This window comes from Pleurodeles waltl, chromosome 7, assembly GCF_031143425.1.
Source record: "Pleurodeles waltl isolate 20211129_DDA chromosome 7, aPleWal1.hap1.20221129, whole genome shotgun sequence".
Classification (NCBI taxonomy): Eukaryota; Metazoa; Chordata; class Amphibia; order Caudata; family Salamandridae; genus Pleurodeles; species Pleurodeles waltl.
In genome coordinates this window covers 1,046,187,678-1,046,210,923 of record NC_090446.1, presented here as the reverse complement: position 1 = coordinate 1,046,210,923, position 23,246 = coordinate 1,046,187,678, and the positions used below count along the sequence as shown (strand labels likewise).

Here is a 23,246-nt window from a genome sequence, read left to right as displayed (position 1 = left end):
CAGCACGGGGCGGCCGGGTGCAGTGTGCAAACACGGGTCGGGTTTTCAATAGAAAACAATGGGAGACCAAGGGGTATCTTCAGCGATGCAGGCAAGGGGGGGGGGGGCTCCTCAGGGTAGCCACCACCTGGGCAAGGGAGAGGGCCTCCTGGGGGTCACTCCTGCACTGGAGTTCGGATCCTTCAGGTCCTGGGGGCTGCGGGTGCAGAGTCTTTACCAGGCGTCGGGATCTTGGGGAGCCTCTGGATGCCCTCTGCAGGCGTCGCTGTAGGGGCTCAGGGGGGGCAACTCTGGCTACTCGTGGTCTCGCAGTCACCGGGGAGTCCTCCCTGAAGTGATTGTTCTCCACAAGTCGAGCCAGGGGCGTTGGGTGCAGAGTAGCAAGTCTCACGCTTCCGGCGGGAAACGCAAGTTGTTTTAAAGTTGCTCCTTTGTAACAAAGTTGCAGTCTTGGGTGAACAGCGCCGCTGTCCTCAGGAGTTCTTGGTCCTTTTAGAGCAAGGCAGTCCTCTGAGGATTCAGAGGTCGCTGGTCCCTGGGGAAAGCGTTGCTGGAGCAGTGTCTTTAGAAGTGGGGAGACAGGACGGTAGAGCTGGGGCCAAAGCAGTTGGTGTGTCTGTCTTCTCTGCAGGGTTTTTCAGCTTAGCAGTCCTCTTCTTCTTAGGTTGCAGGAATCTGATTTCCTAGGTTCTGGGGAGCCCCTAAATACTGAATTTAGGGGTGTGTTTAGGTCTTGGGTGGCAGTAGCCTATGGCGACTGTCCTTGAGGGTGGCTACACCCTCTTTGTGCCTCCTCCCTGAGGGGAGGGGGGCACATCCCTATTCCTATTGGGGGAATCCTCCAAAATCAAGATGGAGGATTTCTAAAGGCAGGGATCACCTCCGCTCAGGACACCTTAGGGGCTGTCCTGACTGGTGGGTGACTCCTCCATGTTTTTCTCATTATCTCTCCTGGACTTGCCACCAAAAGTGGGGGCTGTGTTCAGGGGGTGGGCATCTCCACTAGCTGGAGTGCCCTGGGGCATTGGAACAGGAAGCCTGAGCCTTTGAGGATCACTGCTAGGTGCTAAAGTTCCTGCAGGGGGGAGGTGTGAAGCACCTCCACCCAGAGCAGGCTTTTGTTTCTGTCCCCAGAGAGCACAAAGGCCCTCACCACATGGGGTCAGAAACTCGTCTCTCAGCAGCAGGCTGGCACAGACCAGTCAGTCCTGCACTGAACAATTGGGTAAAATACAGGGGGTATCTCTAAGATGCCCTCTGTGTGCATTTTTTAATAAATCCAACACTGGCATCAGTGTGGGTTTATTATTCTGAGAAGTTTGATACCAAACTTCCCAGTATTCAGTGTAGCCATTATGGAGCTGTGGAGTTCGTTTTTGACAGACTCCCAGACCATATACTCTTATGGCTACCCTGCACTTACAATGTCTAAGGTTTTGCTGAGACACTGTAGGGGCATAGTGCTCATGCACCTATGCCCTCACCTGTGGTATAGTACACCCTGCCTTAGGGCTCTAAGGCCTGCTAGAGGGGTGACTTACTTATGCCACAGGCAGTGTGAGGTTGGCATGGCACCCTGAGGGGAGTGCCATGTCGACGTTGTCATTTTCTCCCCACCAGCACACACAAGCTGGCAAGCAGTGTGTCTGTGCTGAGTGAGGGGTCCCTAGGGTGGCATAAGACCTGCTGCATCCCTTAGAGACCTTCCCTGGCATCAGGGCCCTTGGTACCAGTTACAAGGGACTTACCTGGGTGCCAGGGTTGTGCCAATTGTGGAGACAATGGTACATTTTAGGTGAAAGAACACTGGTGCTGGGGTCTGGTTAGCAGGGTCCCAGCACACTTCTCAGTCAAGTCCGTATCAGGCAAAAAAGTGGGGGGTAACTGCAACAGGGAGCCATTTCTTTACAGCGGCTAAGCAGGTTATTCAGCCTGGCCTAGATGCAGCAGACTGTTGCTAGAGCCATGAGAACATCAGTGGCCAATGGGAAGCATGCATGGCTTAGGGAATCGGGGTTCTCCATGGATGTACAATTCACCTTGATGGACCTCCCGTTTGGGTCCAAATTGTTTGGAGAAAAAGCTGACTGCTCTTGAAAAGTTCAAGGAGAGCAAAGCCATGGCTAAATCTTCAGGTCTTCAATCACCCTCTTCGACCTATAGAACTTCAGGTTTGGCTAGTTCTGGGAGGCACCAGTTCGAGTCAACAACCTTCCGACCTTCTCCACAGGTCTTACAGGGGTCGAGGAAGACTTGGGAAACGTGGTGCCACCCAGCAGTCTTCTTTCTCCTCTACTTCATCTCCACTGGCAACCTGTCAGGAATGCATCCCTAGGTCTCTCCCCTTTCAGCAGCATGTGTTGGCAGTTAGGGGAAAGATTAGTTAATTTCTACAAGAATGGGAGTCAATAACATCAGACTCATGGGTGTTGTGCATTGTAGGAAATGGGTATGCTCTTCCCTTTCAGGAGTTTCCTCCTCCCTTCCCTCCCCTGCATTTTTTTTTGTTCAGAGGATCACCTGCTGTTGCTTCAGCAGGAGGTACAAAATCTGCAGTTAAAGGGCACAGTGGAGTTGGTTCCCAAGCAGGAAAGTAGTCAGGGATGGTATTCAAGGTACATTCTGATCTCCGAGAAAGGTGGTAGTGTGAGGCCCATCCTAGACATGAGGATTTTGAACGTGTGCCTCAAGCAGGAGAAGTTCAAAATGCTGACCCTAGCTCAGATGCTTCTTTCGCTGGACAAGGAAGATTGGATGGTTTCTATCGACTTGCAGGGTGCATATTTTTCACATCCCCATTCTGAAGTTGCACAGGAAGTACTTCCGGTTCATGGTAGGGTCGCAACAATTGCGGTTTGCTGTCCTTCCTTTTGATCTTACTTCTGCACCTCGAGTCTTCACGAAGGTGGTTGCAGCGCATCTCAGAAGGAATGTAATACCAGTATTCACTTACCTGGACAATTGACTGCTCAAAGCCAAGTTCCCGCGTGCGTGCTGTACAATTTGCAGGTGACCGCCCAGTTATTGCTCCACCTGGGCTTTTAGTTGAATGTGCCCAAATCTCACCTGGAGCCCTCTCAGCGCCTCCTGTTCATAGGGGCAGTTCTGGACACAACCTTGAATCATGCCTTTCCCCCTCCTCAGAGGATTCAGGACATTCAGGCTATGATTCCAGTAATTCAGGATGGAGTGGCTGTTCCAGTCCTAAAGGTCCTATGCCTGCTCGGTCTGTTCACTTTCTATAGTCTGCTGGTCACTCATGCACGTTGGCACATTGGGCTCTCCAGTGGTGCCTCTGCAAGCATTGGTTTCACTGGGGAGCTCAAGGAATCCATTACAGTCTCCAGAGACACTGCAGCGGATCTTCGATGGTGGAGTATGGACAGCAACCTATTGAATAGGAAGCCGTTTTGTCTTCCACCGTCAGTGACCACAATCATAACAGATGCTTCCACTTTAGGGTGGGAAGCGCATCTAGGGAACTGGAGATCAAAGATCTTTGGTCTCCAGTAGAACAGATGTTTCACATCAATCTGTTGGAGTTACAGGTGACACTTTTGGCTCTGAAAGCTTTCCTTCCATCCATCCATTCGTGGTCAGCCGGTTCAAGTCTCGACAGACAACACTACTGCGATGTGGTATATCAACAAACTGGGAGGAATAGGGGCGTACCCTCTCTGCAGAGGTGCTCTGCGATTCTGGTCCTGAGCTCAGGACCATCGGATTTGCTTAGGTGCAAACCATTTGGCCGGAGTTCTCAACGTATGTGCGGACAGTCTCAGCCAGCACTTTTCAGCCGACTATGAGTGGCGTCTCCATCCGGAGGTGGTGCTTCTTGTCTTCCAGTTGTGAGGGACGCCTCAGATAGACCTGTTTTGCCACTCCTGAGAACGTGCACTGCCCATCGTTCTGCAGCCTCCAGTATCTGATGCAGGGAGCATTGGGGGATGTGTTTCAGTTGAGCTGAAAAGGTGAGGAATCCACAGGTCAATGTATCCATCAGAAGAACAAATTACTTAAAATTCTTAATTCAGAATGTGTGTTTATACAGGGTATGTGTGTGTAAAGTGGGTGAAACTGATGTCCGCAAACTGGCGAGGACTTCTTATGGCTCCAATGACGTTAGATTGAGTTGCGCCTTTGTGACATCCTTGTTGACGTGGAGAGCTAGAAAGAAAAGATTTCCGTCAAATGCTGGTGCATTCGGAGTAATCAAAAGATGAGGAATCCACAGGTAGATATTATATCCACCAGAAAAAGCATTACCAAAGCTAAGTAACTTGTTCTTTTGTCTGCCAGTTAGTCGACAAGGAGCAAATGGCCTCCATCTGGTGACCATGAATTTCTTACCAAGAACCCTACCTAGATAGTCTAATTGTGCAGGCTTTGACCGGTGAAGTTAAGGCTTACTTCTTTCCAACTAACTCCAAGAATCCAACTGGGACTCCAAACATATTGATGATTTTGGCTCAGAGATATTTTCTTCTGCCAACTTACCACTATAAAGGCAGTCTGCCTGCTAAGCTGCTACACCCATACCTTATGGGACATGGCCAGCGAGATCTTGCTGGTGGTCCTGGAGGATTTTAGAGCCATCCTGGCTCTAACTACCCTTGGTGTCTTAACTTTCATTTTCTCCTCCTCACTTCCACCCACCTCAAAACTACCTCCCACACCAAAACAAATTTCAGAGGAGCATTTGTCCTTTGTGGTGCAGGAGGTACTGCACTTGCTCTCCAGTGGTGCTTGCTTACAGGTACTGGACTTGGAGAGTTAACTGTGATTATTCATGCTACTTCCTCATCCTGAAAAAGGACAGGGCATCAGGTCTATCTTGAACTTGCAGCCCCTAAATGCCTTTCTGTGGAAGGACAAATTAAAAATTGGTCCAGATACTATCTGCTCTGGACTGGGGAGACCTGCTGGTGTACCTTGGTTTGGAGAATGCCTATTTTCATGTTTTCATCCTGCAGTCCCACAGGCTTACTTGAGGTTCATGGAAGGCCAGGAACACTTTCACCCCCACGCATCCACGAAAGTGATGGTCACTGCCTTTATTCGGTGGTCAGGAATTCAGGTATTCCTGTGTCTCAGCTGAGGGCCAGCTCAACATCAGCCTCAACGGACTCGGTCTCTGGAGGTGGCTAGAGCAACACATCTTTCTAATAGCCAGCTGCCTGCTCCATGAATGCCAGAGAAGTGGACTGATTGAGCAGACATCTGGCTTTTCACGAGTGCCCTCTGCATCCTGAGGGGTGACGCGGGACTTATTGAGCCATTGGAGAGAGCCCTGGTTATACCTCTTTGCCACTACTTGGGGTGAGCAATGTCAGTGATTTTATGTGTTGGAGTTTCCACAAGAGCACTTGTTAGGAGATGCAGATTAGCTGGAATGGAATGAGGGGAAGCCTAACCGCAGATTCCGCACTCCTTCTCACCACCCTATTCTGTGCAGGTGTGTTTTTACATCTCCAGAATTCTCAAATTAGAGATAAGCACGCTGTCACCAACAGTTTGTTTAGCATGCCAAATAAAGAGAAAAGCCTAGAAATTGATGGTTCACAGGGGTGGTACGAATATAGTGCTCTACTCACTTAATTCTAGGGATGTAAGAAGCCAGCACGGAGCCGCATGATGTCACCTGTTGGCAGGAGCATGGCTGTAAAATGCTCCAGATCCAGTGTAGAGCTAGGGGGATATTCAGACTGTGAGGAATCCGTGGTTAGATAACTTATCCACCAGAAAAAGCATTAACAAATATCAGTAACTTTGTTCATTTTCCACTATTATACCAGTGAAGCAAAATTGTTCTAGCTGTAGGTCAGGTAAATATTTACTGGCTGTTCATCACAACTCCATCTTACCTTCTCTAAATTTTCTTCTAAATTGCAGAGAGTTGCTGAAGTTGTTTACTACCATGGAGCTGATGCGCTGGTCCAACTTGGTAGATGATTATGGAAAAGAACTAAGAGAAGGATCACTTGATAGTACAGCTACAGATGTCTTTGCTTTTACAGAGGAAGGAGAAAAGAGATGGAAAGACTTAAAAAACAGAGTGGTGGAGCATGTAAGTGCTTTCTGTCTTCTTTGGTGTGAGAAAATCCACTTTTACTTTTATTGAAGGCATGGCTACTCAAGCATTCTGAACCATGTACTCTATGCATTACAGAGGTGTGCGTCAATTAAAGATTACTGAATAGTACACCTTTGACAAGTTCACATAGTCGATATTTGGTGTAATGTTTCCATTTGTGTATTATTTTCTTACGTGCTTTTTAACCCCATTAAGTGACAAAAAACTGCTTTCCGCACTGTGTGTGGCTGTAGATACACATGCTCTGTATACTCATGTTCTCTGGTGTTGGGCTTGAATGTTTGCAACTTATTTGTGTTTGAAGACATCTTTTGAGTCATATCAGTTTGGTGTGACTCCTCCCTTAGTTGGCGGTGTGCATGGGCATGGAGTATATTGTGAGATTATTTTTCGTTCTCTCCACTCCCTTCATCGACGTCCATCCCTTTCCTGCTCTCTCAACGCGCTTCTGAGAATGGTACCATAGATAGTATTCCGACTTTCAAGGCTCCATTCATCTTCCAATATAGACTCCGAAAAATGAAGAGGCATAAAGGATGATGGAATGGACGCCCTTTTTTGTAGATGCCCGCAGTGCTACACCAGATACCCTTGGCCGACTTCACATGGTGTATAATCTCTGTCTCTCACTGCCCAATATGACAACAGTTGCAACTATTAATGCAAGAACACTTCACCAGTGGAGAGATGGACGCTGGGTGCACATCAGGATGCAGCAGTCAATGGAAAACATGCTCGACATCTTCTGCAAAGCTGCCCTTCTCAGAGCAAAAGAAGATGAAGATGCAAAGTCATTAGGTGTTCCTGCCCATGGGCCCAGCCCTGACCTAGGAGAAGAGGATGGCAATGTGCTCCATCTGCTTATGTTGACAACTGCCCTTACACTAAGTCAACCCTATAAGCTCTGAGCATGCCCAAAGCACATACATTTCTCACCGAACCACACGTCGAGGCAGTCCATCACCCCCAAAGGGTCAGGCATTGAGCCCCTTGGAGAAGCCATTGCAGCCTTCATGTCCTCCCCTGCCTTTATGTCCTACGTTGTCTTTGGGTTCCTGTCAGCAGGTGAAGCAAGGCATCTGAGCTTAGACAGAATCAGAGCTCTGCATCCGCCTAAATCAGCCTTAAAGTCTGAAAACGCTGGTCTGTGCTGAAACATCCTTCCAAGCTGAAGGCCCCATTGGTGCCCCACCAAACCAAGGTCTCCAATGAGACCACTTTCCATAGCCAATTCGGGGACTTGGACAGACCCAGGCCCATCTGTCAAAAGATTCAAGAGCATCTTGATGAGAGCCAGAGGGATCATCATCCATCCCCATACAAAGGTGATCTCTTTAGGCACAGCAGAGATTTTACACAAGAAAATGAGGCAGGTCTTTGGCTTTTCAGTGCCGTATGACCCTTCAGATCCTGCACCTCCCAAGAGACCCACAGACCAACCTACCAACTCTCCACCTTTCCTCTCAACCACCTCCACCTGTACCACCATCACCTCATCCATTTTGCCCACATGGGCCACCACAGACCTGCTCTGACACTTGTGGCTCCCCTTCTACCCTCAACCCACAGAGGTTCCATGGGAAGTCTATGACATAGGCTGCCCTGGGGATCCAGACCTAGAGCATGTCCCGGTGAGGGCTTCTACCCCTCCAATACATCCAAATGACATTGCAACATAGTATGGGTTTATACAGCGGACAGCTGCATACACGAGCTAAATATGCACACTGCACCTAAAAGTTGATGACTTTCGGTGGATGGAACACTGCCAAGTTCCTCTTTGTGTTAAAAGGCATGCTCAAGTCTGCCCAACACCTTTAGGGAGCACGTAATCCCAGAGTGAAGAAAAAAGTTTAATTCTCCTCTCTCTGACCCAACTTTTATCATGGGGCATGTCTCCCAGATGTACAGTTGGTACATACTATCCACAAAGGTCCTGCTGCTCAAGCTAAAGGTGACACTTCACAGTCTAAAAAAGGAGAGCAAGCACATCGATGCAGCTCCACCATCTAAAAAGGAGAGCAAGTACATTGATGCAGCTCCACCATGTAAGAAGGAGAGCAAGCACATTGATGCAGCTAGCAAAAGGGTACCAGTTAGGCTGATACTGGTGCATTGTTGATTCTGTGGGTCTACTTTCAAGATACAGCAGAGCTTAGTTGGAGAAAATGGAGGGCCTACTGCAACACTTCCCTGAGGAGATCCTATCAAGAACAAGATTGTAGGAAGTTGGCTCTGTATGCACTATTTTAAAGTAAGGAATAGTATGCACAGAGTCCAAGGGTTCCCCTTAGAGGTAAGATAGTGGCAAAAAGAGATAATACTATTGCTCTATTTTGTAGTAGTGTGGTATAGCAGTAGGCTTATCAAAGGAGTAGTGTTAAGCATTTGTTGTACATACACACAGGCAATAAATGAGGAACACACACTCAGAGACAAATCCAGCCAATAGGTTTTGTTATAGAAAAATATATTTTCTTAGTTTATTTTAAGAACCACAGGTTCAAATTCTACATGTAATATCTCATTTGAAAGGTATTGCAGGTAAGTACTTTAGGAACTTTGAATCATTACATTAGCATGTATACTTTTTACATAAAACACAATAAGCTGTTTTAAAAGTGGACACCTAGTGCAATTTTCACAGTTCCTTGGGGAGGTAAGTTTTTGTTAGTTTTGTCAGGTAAGTAAATCACTTACAAGTCTCCGGTTTGGGTCCAAGGTAGCCCACCGTTGGGGGTTCAGAGCAACCCCAAAGTTACCACACCAGCAGCTCAGGGCCGGTCAGGTGCAGAGGTCTAAGAGGTGCCCAAAACGCATAGGCTGCAATGGAGAGAAGGGGGTGCCCCGGTTCCGGTCTGCCAGCAGGTAAGTACCCGCGTCTTCGGAGGGCAGACCAGGGTGGTTTTGTAGGGCACCGGGGGGGACACAAGTTCACACAAAAAGTACACCCTCAGCGGCACTGGGGCGGCCGGGTGCAGTGTAGAAACAAGCGTCGGGTTTTCAGTGTAAATCAATGAGAGATCAAGGGATCTCTTCAGCGTTGCAGGCAGGCAAGGGGGGGGGGGAGCTCCTCGGAGTAGCCACCACCTGGGCAAGGGAGAGGGCCTCCTGGGGGTCACTCCTGCACAGGAGTTCCGTTCCTTTCGGTGCTGGGGGCTGCGGGTGCAGAGTCTTTTCCAGCCGTCGGGAAATGGAGTTCAGGCAGTCGCGGTCAGGGGGAGCCTCGGGATTCCCTCTGCAGGCGTCGCTGTGGGGGCTCAGGGCTCAGGGGGGACAACTTTGGTTACTCACGGTCTCTGAGTCGCCGGAGGGTCATCCCTGAGGTGTTGGTTCTCCACCAGTCGAGTCGGGTCGCCGGGTGCAGTGTTGCAAGTCTCCACGCTTCTTGCGGGGAGTTGCAGGGGTCTTTAAGTCTGCTCCTTGAAACAAAGTTGCAGTTCTTTTGGAGCAGGGCCGCTGTCCTCGGGAGTTCCTTGTTTTGCTTGAAGCAGGGCAGTCCTCTGAGGATTCAGAGGTCGCTGGTCCTTTGGAAAGCGTCGCTGGAGCAGGGTTCTTTGGAAGGCAGGAGACAGGCCGGTAGGACTGGGGCCAAAGCAGTTGGTGTCTTCTGTTCTTCCTCTGCAGGGGTTTTTCAGCTCAGCAGTCTTCTTCTTCTTGTAGGTTTCAGGAATCTAAATTCTTAGGTTCAGGGGAGCCCTTAAATACTAAATTTAAGGGCGTGTTTAGGTCTGGGGGGTTAGTAGCCAATGGCTACTAGCACTGAGGGTGGGTACACCCTCTTTGTGCCTCCTCCCAAGGGGAGGGGGTCACATTCCTATCCCTATTGGGGGAATCCTCCTTTTACAAGATGGAGGATTTCTAAAAGTCAGAGTCACCTCAGCTCAGGACACCATAGGGGCTGTCCTGACTGGCCAGTGACTCCTCCTTGTTTTTCTCATTATCTCTCCTGGACTTGCCGCCAAAAGTGGGGGCTTGAGCCTTTGAAGCTCACTGCTAGGTGTTACAGTTCATGCAGGGGGGAGGTGTGAAGCACCTCCACCCAGAGCAGGCTTTGTTTCTGTCCTCAGAGAGCACAAAGGCTCTCACCGCATGAGGTCAGACACTCGTCTCTCAGCAGCAGGCTGGCACATACCAGTCAGTCCTGCACTGAACAATTGGGTAAAATACAGGGGGTATCTCTAAGATGCCCTCTGTGTGCATTTTTTAATAAATCCAATACTGGCATCAGTGTGGGTTTATTATTCTGAGAAGTTTGATACCAAACTTCCCAGTTTTCAGTGTAGCCATTATGGAGCTGTGGAGTTCGTTTTTGACAGACTCCCAGCCCATATACTCTTATGGCTACCCTGCACTTACAATGTCTAAGGTTTTGCTTAGACACTGTAGGGGCATAGTGCTCATGCACATATGCCCTCACCTGTGGTATAGTGCACCCTGCCTTAGGGCTGTAAGGCCTACTAGAGGGGTGACTTACCTATGCCACAGGCAGTGGGAGGTTGGCATGGTACCCTGAGGAGAGTGCCATGTCGACTTAGCCATTTTCTCCCCATCAGCACACACAAGCTGGCAAGCAGTGTGTCTGTGCTGAGTGAGGGGTCCCTAGGGTGGCATAAGACATGCTGCAGCCCTTAGAGACCATCCCTGGCATCAGGGCCCTTGGTACCAGGGGTACCAGTTACAAGGGACTTACCTAGGTGCCAGGGTTGTGCCAATTGTGGAAACAATGGTACATTTTAGGTGAAAGAACACTGGTGCTGGGGCCTGGTTAGCAGGGTCCCAGCACACTTCTCAGTCAAGTCAGCATCAGTATCAGGCAAAAAGTGGGGGGTAACTGCAACAGGGAGCCATTTCTTTACAAAGATCACCTCCAATGTCACCATATGATGCACCCTTAACACAGCTGACACAGCTGACACAGCAGCTAGAGAAGTAAAAACCATCATCCTAGTCCACCGGCACTCCTGGCTCCATTTACCTGGCTTCAAGAGGGAAGTTCAGTAGCATCTAATCAACCTGCCATTTGATGAGGTTCACCTCTTTGGCCTGGAGAATGAGATGCGTGAGAAAATCAAGAAGAACAAGCAGCCAAGGCAATGGGTACCCTCTAGATGTTGGCTTGTAGGACTCCTTTCGGAAACCAAATACAGAGGAGGAAACCAATGCCTCCTCACCCGACCAGAGCCACTAGCAGGCCTACCACCAGCAAGGAGGTAGAGGATACATGAGGAGCACTTGCCCTGGCAAAATTTCCAACCAAGGTGGAAGAGCTCCTGGCAAGAGAGCCTCTACCTCCAAGCCTAGCGACACTGCAATATTAAGGCAGAGGGGTCAACTCCTTTCATATTCTCAAGGAGGACAGCTTTCTTAGGCAAATACTCGACATCAGTCCTCTCAGCAAGTACATCCTCTCTGAACATATTCGTAGGATCACCCTCAACAATGTCCTCTATCTGCGGCAGCAAGTTGACTTCATGACAAAATTGCACATTTCATATACCTATTCACCCGGCTCATGGTAAGCCCAGTACTATCAATGTAAAGTGTTGCCCCTCAGTTCCAACAGCACCAAAGGTGCTCAAAAACCTATCTAGCGGTGGTAGCTGCCTCCTCAGAAGTGGAGAAATCACTTGTGTTCCCCCACCTATCCAATTGGCTGATCAAGAATGCAGGCAGACAGCAGTGCCTAGCCCACATTGAAGCTGCTGTCTTCTGTTCCACAGCTTGGGATTTATCACACCTTCTACCAAATCCCATCTCTAATCCCTTCATGTTAAGCCTTTTTAAGGTCCATTCTAGACGAAGTCACTGCCAAAGCATATCCAAAACGAACTGCAGCATCTTTTCCAGCCACCATTCTCACTCATAGCCAGAACAGTAATGCTCCTCCTAGGGATGATGGCCTCCTGTAAAACTATACTTCCCCATGCCAGACTGCACTTTCTGCAGTAGACCCATCACCAGGTATCTGTCACTCAAACTTGGGGGGGGTGGGAGTGCATTGCCAAAACAGACAGTCCAGGATTTTGGTCACCTTACCAACAAGCCGTCAGGAACTTCTAGCCATTCCGCCAGTCCTGAAAGTGGTATTTTAGAATCTTCTAGGCACACAAGACAGTCCTGATCAGAACAGACAGCAAGACCACCATGTACTACCTATGCAAACGGTGGCATGCATCCCTTGCAGCTTTTAACTCTGGTGCAACGGATTCGGCATTGGGCAGTTCACCATTGGATAATCTTCTAGGGGAGTATCGCCCAGGGGTAGACAATGTCTTTGCGGACCTTCTCAGCAGGATCCTTCAAAACTTCCACAAGTGGCAGCTCCACCCTCCATTCCCTCTCTCGTATTTCTGTTGTTTGGGTGTACTGGAGATAGAACTGTTTGCTACTTGTGAAAACACAAAATGTTTGATGGCATGAGTGGCTGTAGATACACATGCTCTGCATACTCCTGCTATCTAGTGTTGGGTACGGAGTGTTGCTAGTTGTCTTTCATCGAAGAAGCATTTCTAGGTGATACTGCACATGGGCATCGACTCCTTTGTTAGAATACTTTCTTTCTGCCATTGGGTTCGGACGTGTGTCTCTTCGCTCCGTGTTCCCCTTGCTCCAGTTTCAAAACTTTTCTATCTGTCTTTTGCTCTATCGACAGAATAGTTTTTGAATGGCTACTAGCCCTGAGGGTGAGTACACCCTCTTTGTGCCTCCTCCCAAGGGGAGGGGGTCACATCCCTAATCCTATTGGGGGAATCCTCCATCTGCAAGATGGAGGATTTCTAAAAGTTAGTCACCTCAGCTCAGGACACCTTAGGGGCTGTCCTGACTGGCCAGTGACTCCTCCTTGTTATTCTCATTATTTTCTCCGGCCTTGCCGCCAAAAGTGGGGGCCGGGGCCGGAGGGGGCGGGCAACTCCACTAGCTGGAGTGTCCTGCGGTGCTGTGACAAAGGGGTGAGCCTTTGAGGCTCACCGCCAGGTGTTACAGCTCCTGCCTGGGGGAGGTGTTAGCATCTCCACCCAGTGCAGGCTTTGTTACTGGCCTCAGAGTGACAAAGGCACTCTCCCCATGGGGCCAGCAACATGTCTCTAGTGTGGCAGGCTGCTGGAACCAGTCAGCCTACACAGATAGTCGGTTAAGTTTCAGGGGGCACCTCTAAGGTGCCCTCTGTGGTGTATTTTGCAATAAAATGTACACTGGCATCAGTGTGCATTTATTGTGCTGAGAAGTTTGATACCAAACTTCCCAGTTTTCAGTGTAGCCATTATGGTGCTGTGGAGTTCGTGTAACACAGACTCCCAGACCATATACTCTTATGGCTACCCTGCACTTACAATGTCTAAGGTTTTGCTTAGACACTGTAGGGGCGCAGTGCTCATGCACTGGTACCCTCACCTATGGTATAGTGCACCCTGCCTTAGGGCTGTAAGGCCTGCTAGAGGGGTGTCTTACCTATACTGCATAGGCAGTGAGAGGCTGGCATGGCACCCTGAGGGGAGTGCCATGTCGACTTACTCATTTTGTTCTCACTAGCACACACAAGCTGGTCAGCAGTGTGTCTGTGCTGAGTGAGGGGTCTCTAGGGTGGCATAATACATGCTGCAGCCCTTAGAGACCTTCCCTGGCATCAGGGCCCTTGGTACCAGAGGTACCAGTTACAAGGGACTTGTCTGGATGCCAGGGTGTGCCAATTGTGGAATCAAAAGTACAGGTTAGGGAAAGAACACTGGTGCTGGGGCCTGGTTAGCAGACCTCAGCACACTTTCAATTCAAAACATAGCATCAGCAAAGGCAAAAAGTCAGGGGGTAACCATGCCAAGGAGGCATTTCCTTACACACCCCCCCCCCCAAACGAAAGAGGATGAGACTAACCTTTCCCAAGAGAGTCTTCATTTTCTAAGTGGAAGAACCTGGAAAGGCCATCTGCATTGGCATGGACAGTCCCAGGTCTGTGTTCCACTATAAAGTCCATTCCCTGAAGGGAGATGGACCACCTCAACAGTTTTGGATTTTCACCTTTCATTTGCATCAGCCATCTGAGAGGTCTGTGGTCAGTCTGAACTAGGAAGTGAGTACCAAAGAGGTATGGTCTCAACTTCTTCAGGGACCAAACCACAGCAAAGGCCTCCCTCTCAATGGCACTCCAACGCTGCTCCCTGGGGAGTAACCTCCTGCTAATGAAAGCAACAGGCTGGTCAAGGCCATCATCATTTGTTTGGGACAAAACTGCCCCTATCCCATGTTCAGAGGCATCTGTTTGCACAATGAATTGCTTGGAGTAATCTGGAGCTTTTAGAACTGGTGCTGTGCACATAGCTTGCTTCAGGGTGTCAAAGGCCTGTTGGCATTCTACAGTCCAGTTTACTTTCTTGGGCATTTTCTTGGAGGTGAGTTCTGTGAGGGCTGTCACAATGGATCCATATCCCTTCACAAACCTCCTATAGTACCCAGTCAAGCCAAGGAATGCCCTGACTTGAGTCTGGGTTTTTGGAGCTGCCCAGTCCAGAATAGTCTGGATCTTAGGCTGGAGTGGCTGAACTTGGCCTCCACCTACAAGGTGTCCCAAGTAAACCACAGTTCCCTGCCCTATCTGGCATTTGGATGCCTTGATAGAGAGGCCTGCAGATTGCAGAGCCTTCAAAACCTTCTTCAGGTGGACCAGGTGATCCTGCCAGGTGGAGCTGAAGACAGCAATATCATCAAGATAAGCTGCACTAAAGGATTCCAGCCCAGCAAGGACTTGATTCACCAACCTTTGGAAGGTGGCAGGGGCATTCTTTAAACCAAAGGGCATAACAGTGAACTGATAATGCCCATCAGGTGTGGAGAATGCTGTCTTTTCTTTTGCTCCAGGGGCCATTTTGATTTGCCAGTACCCTGCTGTTAAGTCAAAGGTACTTAAGAATTTGGCAGCCCCTAATTTGTCTATTAGCTCATCAGCTCTAGGAATGGGATGAGCGTCTGTCTTGGTGACAGAGTTGAGACCTCTGTAGTCCACACAAAACCTCATCTCTCTCTTTCCTTCTTTGGTGTGAGGTTTGGGGACTAAGACCACTGGGCTAGCCCAGGGGCTGTCAGAGTACTCAATTACTCCCAATTCCAGCATCTTGTGGACTTCCACCTTGATGCTTTCCTTAACTTGGTCAGACCGTCTAAATATTTTGTTTTTGACAGGCATGCTGTCTCCTGTGTCCACATCATGGGTACACAGGTGTGTCTGACCAGGGGTTAGGGAAAAGAGTTCAGCAAACTGCTGCAGGACCTTCCTACAGTCAGACTGCTGTTGGCTAGAGAGGGCGTCTGAGTAGATCACTCCATCTACAGAGCCATCTTTAGGGTCTGATGAGAGGAGATCAGGGAGAGGCTCACTCTCAGCTTCCTGGTCCTCATCTGTTACCATCAACAGATTTACATCAGCCCTGTCATGGAAGAGCTTAAGGCGGTTCACATGGATCACCCTCTTGGGGCTCCTGCTTGTGCCCAGGTCCACCAAGTAGGTGACCTGACTCTTCCTTTCTAGTACTGGGTAAGGGCCACTCCATTTGTCCTGAAGTGCCCTAGGAGCCACAGGCTCCAGAACCCAGACTTTCTGCCCTGGTTGAAATTCAACCAGTGCAGCCTTTTGGTCATACCACAACTTCTGGAGTTGTTGGCTGGCCTCAAGGTTTTTACTTGCCTTTTCCATGTACTCTGCCATTCTTGAGCGAAGGCCAAGTACATAGTCCACTATGTCTTGTTTAGGCTCATGAAGAGGTCTCTCCCAGCCTTCTTTAACAAGAGCAAGTGGTCCCCTTACAGGGTGGCCAAACAGAAGTTCAAAGGGTGAGAACCCTACTCCCTTCTGTGGCACCTCTCTGTAAGCGAAAAGCAGGCATGGCAGGAGGACATCCCATCTCCTTTTGAGTTTTTCTGGGAGCCCCATGATAATGCCCTTTAATGTCTTGTTGAATCTCTCAACAAGGCCATTAGTTTGTGGATGATATGGTGTAGTGAATTTATAAGTCACTCCACACTCATTCCACATGTGTTTTAGGTAAGCTGACATGAAGTTGGTACCTCTGTCAGAAACCACCTCCTTAGGGAAACCCACTCTGGTAAAGATACCAATGAGGGCCTTGGCTACTGCAGGGGCAGTAGTCGACCTAAGGGGAATAGCTTCAGGATACCTAGTAGCATGATCCACTACTACTAGGATGTACATATTTCCTGAGGCTGTGTGAGGTTCTAGTGGACCAACTATGTCCACACCCACTCTTTCAAAGGGGACCCCCACCACTGGAAGTGGAATGAGGGGGGCCTTTGGATGCCCACCTGTCTTACCACTGGATTGACAGGTGGGGCAGGAGAGGCAAAACTCCTTAACCTTCTGGGACATATTGGGCCAGTAGAAGTGGTTGACTAACCTCTCCCACGTCTTGGTTTGTCCCAAATGCCCAGCAAGGGGAATATCATGGGCTAAGGTCAGAATAAACTCTCTGAAACCCTGAGGCACTACCACTCTCCTAGTGGCACCAGGTTTGGGATCTCTTGCCTCAGTGTACAGGAGTCCATCTTCCCAATAGACCCTATGTGTTCCATTTTTCTTGCCTTTGGACTCTTCAGCAGCTTGCTGCCTAAGGCCTTCAAGAGAGGGACAGGTTTCTTGTCCCTTACACAACTCTTCCCTTGAGGGTCCCCCTGGGCCCAAGAGCTCAACCTGATAAGGTTCCAGCTCCATAGGCTCAGTTCCCTCAGAGGGCAGAACTTCTTCCTGAGAAGAGAGGTTCTCTTTTTGGTGTTGTGTTGCAGCTGGTTTCCCAGCTGACTTTCCTTTTCTCTTGGTAGGCTGGGCCATTTTTCCAGACTCCAGCTCTACTTTTTCACCCTGTGCCTTGCACTGTGCCCTAGTCTTGACACACACCAGTTCAGGGATACCCAGCATGGCTGCATGGGTTTTCAGTTCTACCTCAGCCCATGCTGAGGACTCCAGGTCATTTCCAAGCAAACAGTCTACTGGGATATTTGAGGAGACCACCACCTGTTTCAGGCCCTTGACCCCTCCCCACTCTAAAGTTACCATAGCCATGGGATGTACTTTAGTTTGATTGTCAGCATTGGTGACTGGATAGGTTTGTCCAGTCAGGTATTGGCCAGGGGAAACCAGTTTCTCTGTCACCATGGTGACACTGGCACCTGTATCCCTCAGGCCCTCTACACTTGTCCCATTAATTAAGAGCTGCTGCCTGTATTTTTGCATGTTAGGGGGCCAGGCAGCCAGTGTGGCTAAATCCACCCCACCCTCAGAGACTAATGTAGCTTCAGTGTGACACCTGATTTGCTCTGGGCACACTGTTGATCCCACTTGGAGACTGGCCATTCCAGTTTTAGCTGGATGGGAGTTAGAAGTGGTATCTTTCTTGGGACAGGCCTTGTCTCCAGTTTGGTGTCCAGACTGACTACAGTTACGACACCAGGCCTTTTTGGGATCAAAGTTTTTACCCTTGTACCCAGAATTGTTTTGTGAAGAGGATCTGGGCCCACCCTCCTGTGCAGGTTTTTGGGGGCCTGTAGAAGACTCTTTACTATTTTTGTTTTTGGCTGTCTCACCACCTTTCCCCTGGGGAGGTTTTGTGACCCCTTTCTTTTGGTCACCCCCTGTGGAAGTTTTGGACACCCTAGTCTTGACCCAATGGTCCGCCTTCTTTCCCAATTCTTGGGGAGAAATTGGTCCTAGGTCCACCAGATGCTGATGCAGTTTATCATTGAAACAATTACTTAATAGGTGTTCTTTCACAAATAAATTGTACAGCCCATCATAATCATTTACACCATTGCCTTGAATCCAACCATCTAGTGTTTTTACTGAGTAGTCTACAAAGTCAACCCAGGTCTGGCTCGAGGATTTTTGAGCCCCCCTGAATCTAATCCTATACTCCTCAGTGGAGAATCCAAAGCCCTCAATCAGGGTACCCTTCATGAGGTCATAAGATTCTGCATCTTTTTTAGAGAGTGTGAGGAGTCTATCCCTACACTTTCCTGTGAACATTTCCCAAAGGAGAGCACCCCAGTGAGATTTGTTCACTTTTCTGGTTTCACAAGCCCTCTCAAAAGCTGTGAACCATTTGGTGATGTCATCACCATCTTCATATTTAGTTACAATCCCTTTGGGGATTTTCAACATGTCAGGAGAATCTCTGACCCTAGTTATGTTGCTGCCACCATTGATGGGTCCTAGGCCCATCTCTTGTCTTTCCCTTTCTATGGCTACGATCTGTTTTCCCAAAGCCAATCTTTTGGCCATCCTGGCTAACTGGATGTCCTCTTCACTGGAGTTATCCTCCGTGATTTCAGAGAGGCTGGACCCTCCTGTGAGGGAGCCAGCATTTCTGACTATTATTTTTGGAGTCAGGGCTTGAGAAGCCCTGTTCTCCCTAGATAGGACTGGTGGAGGGGATTCTTCCTCCAGTTCACTATCATCCTCCTCTGTGTTATCCACAGAGGGGTTGGCTCTATCATACTCTGCCAACAGCTCCTGGAGCTATACTTTGGTAGGTCTGGAGCCCATTGTTATTTTTCTTATGTTACAGAGTGACCTTAGCTCTTTCATCTGGAGATGGAGGTAAGGTGTGGTGTCGAGTTCCACCACATTCATCTCTGTACTAGACATTATTCTTCTAAAAGTTGGAATGCTTTTAAGAATCTAAAACTAGTTCTAGAATCTAATTCAAACTTTTACAAACTTTTAAACTCTAAAAGAAATGCTAACAGGGACTAACACAAGGCCCTAGCAGGACTTTAAAGAATTTAGAAAACTTTTCAAATTGCAAAAATCAGTTTCTAATGACAATTTTGGAATTTGTCGTGTGATCAGGTATTGGCTGAGTAGTCCAGCAAATGCAAAGTCTTGTACCCCACCGCTGATCCACCAATGTAGGAAGTTGGCTCTGTATGTGCTATTTCAAAGTAAGGAATAGCATGCACAGAGTCCAAGGGTTCCCCTTAGAGGTAAAATAGTGGTAAAAAGAGATAATACTAATGCTCTATTTTGTGGTAGTGTGGTCGAGCAGTAGGCTTATCCAAGGAGTAGTGTTAAGCATTTGTTGTACATACACATAGCCAATAAATGAGGTACACACACTCCGTGACAAATCCAGCCAATAGGTTTTGTTATAGAAAAATATATTTTCTTAGTTTATTTTAAGAACCACAGGTTCAAATTTTACATGTAATGGCTCTTTTGAAAGGTATTGCAGGTAAGTACTCTGGGAACTTTGAATCATTACTTTAGCATGTATACTTTTCACATAAAACACAATAAGCTGTTTTAAAAGTGGACACTTAGTGCAATTTTCACAGTTCCTGGGGGAGGTAAGTTATTGTTAGTTTCAACAGGTAAGTAAGGCACTTACAGGTTTCAGTTTTTAGTCCAAGGTAGCCCACCGTTGGGGGTTCAGAGCAACCCCAAAGTTATCACACCAGCAGCTCAGGGCCGGTCAGGTGCAAAGGTCAAAGAGGCGCCCAAAACACATAGGCTATAATGGGGAGAAGGGGGTGCCCCGGTTCCAGTCTGCCAGCAGGTAAGTACCCGAGTCTTCGGAGGGCAGACCAGGGGGGTTTTGTAGGGCACCGGGGGGGACACAAGATAGCACAGAAAGTACACCCTCAGCAGCGCGGGGGCGGCCGGGTGCAGTGTGCAAACAAGCGTCGGGTTTCCTTCAGTTTTCAATGGGAGACCAAGGGGTCTCTTCAGCGATGCAGGCAAGGGGGGGGGCTCCTCGGGGTAGCCACCTCCTGGGCAAGGGAGAGGGCCTCCTGGGGGTCACTCCTGCACAAAAGTTCCGTTTCTTTAGGGGCTGGGGGCTGCGGGTGCAGGGTCTTTTCCAGCCGTCGGGAAATGGAGTTCAGACAGTCGCGGTCAGGGGGAGCCTGGGGATTCCCTCTGCAGGCGTCGCTGTGTGGGCTCAGGGGGGACAACTTTGGTTACTCACAGTCGTAGAGTCGCCGGAGGGTCCTCCCTGAGTTGGTTGTTCTCCACCAGTCGAGTCGGGGTCGCCGGGTGCAGTGTTGCAAGTCTCACGCTTCTTGCGGGGAGTTGCAGGGGTCTTTAAATCTGCTCCTTGTAACAAAGTTGCAGTTCTTTTGGAGCAGTGCCGCTGTCCTCTGGAGTTTCTTGTCTTTTTCGAAGCAGGGCAGTCCTCAGAGGATTCAGAGGTCGCTGGTCCCTTGGAAAGCGTCGCTGGAGCAGGTTCTTTTGAAGGCAGGAGACAGGCCGGTAAGTCTGGGGCCAAGGCAGTTGGTGTCTGCTGGTCTTCCTCTGCAGGGGTTTGTCAGCTCGGCAGTCCTTCTTCTTGTAGTTGCAGGAATCTAATTTCTAGGTTCAGGGAGAGCCCTTAAATACTAAATTTAAGGGCGTGTTTAGGTCTGGGGGGGTTAGTAGCCAATGGCTACTAGCCCCGAGGGTGAGTACACCCTCTTTGTGCCTCCTCCCAAGGGGAGGGGGTCACATCCCTAATCCTATTGGGGGAATCCTCCATCTGCAAGATGGAGGATTTCTAAAAGTTAGAGTCACCTCAGCTCAGGACACCTTAGGGGCTGTCCTGACTGGCCAGTGACTCCTCCTTGTTATTCTCATTATTTTCTCCGGCCTTGCCGCCAAAAGTGGGGGCCGGGGCGGGAGGGGGCGGGCAACTCCACTAGCTGGAGTGTCCTGCGGTGCTGTGACAAAGGGGTGAGCCTTTGAGGCTCACCGCCAGGTGTTACAGCTCCTGCCTGGGGGAGGTGTTAGCATCTCCACCCAGTGCAGGCTTTGTTACTGGCCTCAGAGTGACAAAGGCACTCTCCCCATGGGGCCAGCAACATGTCTCTAGTGTGGCAGGCTGCTGGAACCAGTCAGCCTACACAGATAGTCGGTTAAGTTTCAGGGGGCACCTCTAAGGTGCCCTCTGTGGTGTATTTTACAATAAAATGTACACTGGCATCAGTGTGCATTTATTGTGCTGAGAAGTTTGATACCAAACTTCCCAGTTTTCAGTGTAGCCATTATGGTGCTGTGGAGTTCGTGTAAAACAGACTCCCAGACCATATACTCTTATGGCTACCCTGCACTTACAATGTCTAAGGTTTTGCTTAGACACTGTAGGGGCACAGTGCTCATGCACTGGTACCCTCACCTATGGTATAGTGCACCCTGCCTTAGGGCTGTAAGGCCTGCTAGAGGGGTGTCTTACCTATACTGCATAGGCAGTGAGAGGCTGGCATGGCACCCTGAGGGGAGTGCCATGTCGACTTACTCATTTTGTTCTCACTAGCACACACAAGCTGGTCAGCAGTGTGTCTGTGCTGAGTGAGGGGTCTCTAGGGTGGCATAATACATGCTGCAGCCCTTAGAGACCTTCCCTGGCATCAGGGCCCTTGGTACCAGAGGTACCAGAGGTACCAGTTACAAGGGACTTATCTGGATGCCAGGGTGTGCCAATTGTGGAATCAAAAGTACAGGTTAGGGAAAGAACACTGGTGCTGGGGCCTGGTTAGCAGACCTCAGCACACTTTCAATTCAAAACATAGCATCAGCAAAGGCAAAAAGTCAGGGGGTAACCATGCCAAGGAGGCATTTCCTTACAGACGTTTTCAAAATTTCCATACACAATGGGTCAACATCACTTGGGACCAATGGGTCTTTTCCATTATTCAGTATGGTTACTATCTGGAGCTCATTACCACTTCCTCCTCCAAACATTTCCCCTCGCTATCGCAAGGTCTTCCATGCGGGTGGGATACTGTTGTGTGCTCTTGTCCCCCAGGGGATTCCCTTAGATCCTACAGACATTCAAACTCTATCTACCACCTGTTGCGCTTAGCAGAAACTCCTCCAGTTACTGGGCGGGGACTATTTATAGTCTCCGTTTCCTCTTGCAGATAAACAATGGCTATCCCTGCACTAGAACCACTTGTTAAAACTACGCTGGGGAGGTATGCATTACAAACGTTCAGGGATCTTTTCCTATATGGTCATGTTCTTTCCCATTCTGAAGAAGCACGTTTTGCTGGTGCGACCCCTTTGAACCATTTTGTAATGTGAGGTGTTCACAGTGTGCTACAAACACAGGTTCCTTCCTATCCACTCGCTCCTGCAGAGTTCACCCCACTGACCACTTTGAGGATGCGGACGGTGGACATCTTGTTTCTAAATTATCACACTTGCCTAACTCTGCTGCCAACCAGGAATGGTCGTAGCCGGGACTTACAGGACAAGGAACTGCAACGCCCTTTACCAGACAACAATTGATATTATTGCTGCCAATAAACCAAACTCATCCCTTCCCCCCCCATCCCCCCCACCCCCCAATAAAAGAGATAAACTGATACACTTTAAATCCTTTAGCCGTACATACACCACTCCCAGTTCACAAGCCAAGATGGACTCCACAAGGTCCTCTGAATGCCCTAAATGTCATGCCAGTGACATTGATTTTGCACATCTCACATGGACATGCCCCCGCATAGCCGGTTTTTGATGGCTATTTTCTCCCAGCTATCATTCATGGTAGGCATTACCCTGACACCTCAACCTCTTCTTGCCCTGTTAGGCTACGTGTGCTTCATCCTGGAATTCACTGCACTAGAGTTGCTACTTGCAAAGCAAGATATAGCTCTACATTCGGGTGGCAGGCGATGTCAGTCAGTGGCTGGTTGGTTAAAGAGTCTAACCTTCTGTTATAACACTAGTCAAATTACGATTCGCTACTGCCGTTTCTCGGCCAAAGGACATTAGGCAACCATATTGTACCTACGTACAGCAACATGAACAACAAGAACTGGACCGAGAAGATACTTTATCGCTCAGCCTTACCGCCTTAGACCACCCATACGGCCTGCTATCTTATGACGCATTGTGTGCTCCAGGAATGTGTATGTGTTTTTTCTTTGTCTAACTGCTGGTCTCACATGGATTAGATTGCTCTTTGACATGCTTCATATTCTGTAGCAATGGTGCCATTGTATGTGTAGTCCTTCACTATAATGTTCTGATTATCGTACAAATTCCATTCTCCCATGACATGGGTCATTGTATAATTTTTTAATGTACGTAATACAAAATTATAAATAAAAACGTAAAATTAAAAAAAATTGTAAAACCTCACACAGAACCAAGGAAGAGTCAGACACCTATAGC

General features: G+C 48.9%; 1 protein-coding gene across 1 annotated transcript in view; it reads left to right on the top strand.

Moving 5' to 3' along the window:
- The window catches only part of PSMD12 (proteasome 26S subunit, non-ATPase 12), a 124,948-nt gene that overhangs the window by 87,686 nt on the left and 14,016 nt on the right, over positions 1–23,246 (top strand). The window contains exon 9 of the mRNA XM_069199902.1: positions 5,893–6,067. Within this exon, the coding sequence (XP_069056003.1) occupies positions 5,893–6,067 (175 nt within the window). The remainder of the gene's footprint in view (positions 1–5,892; positions 6,068–23,246) is intronic.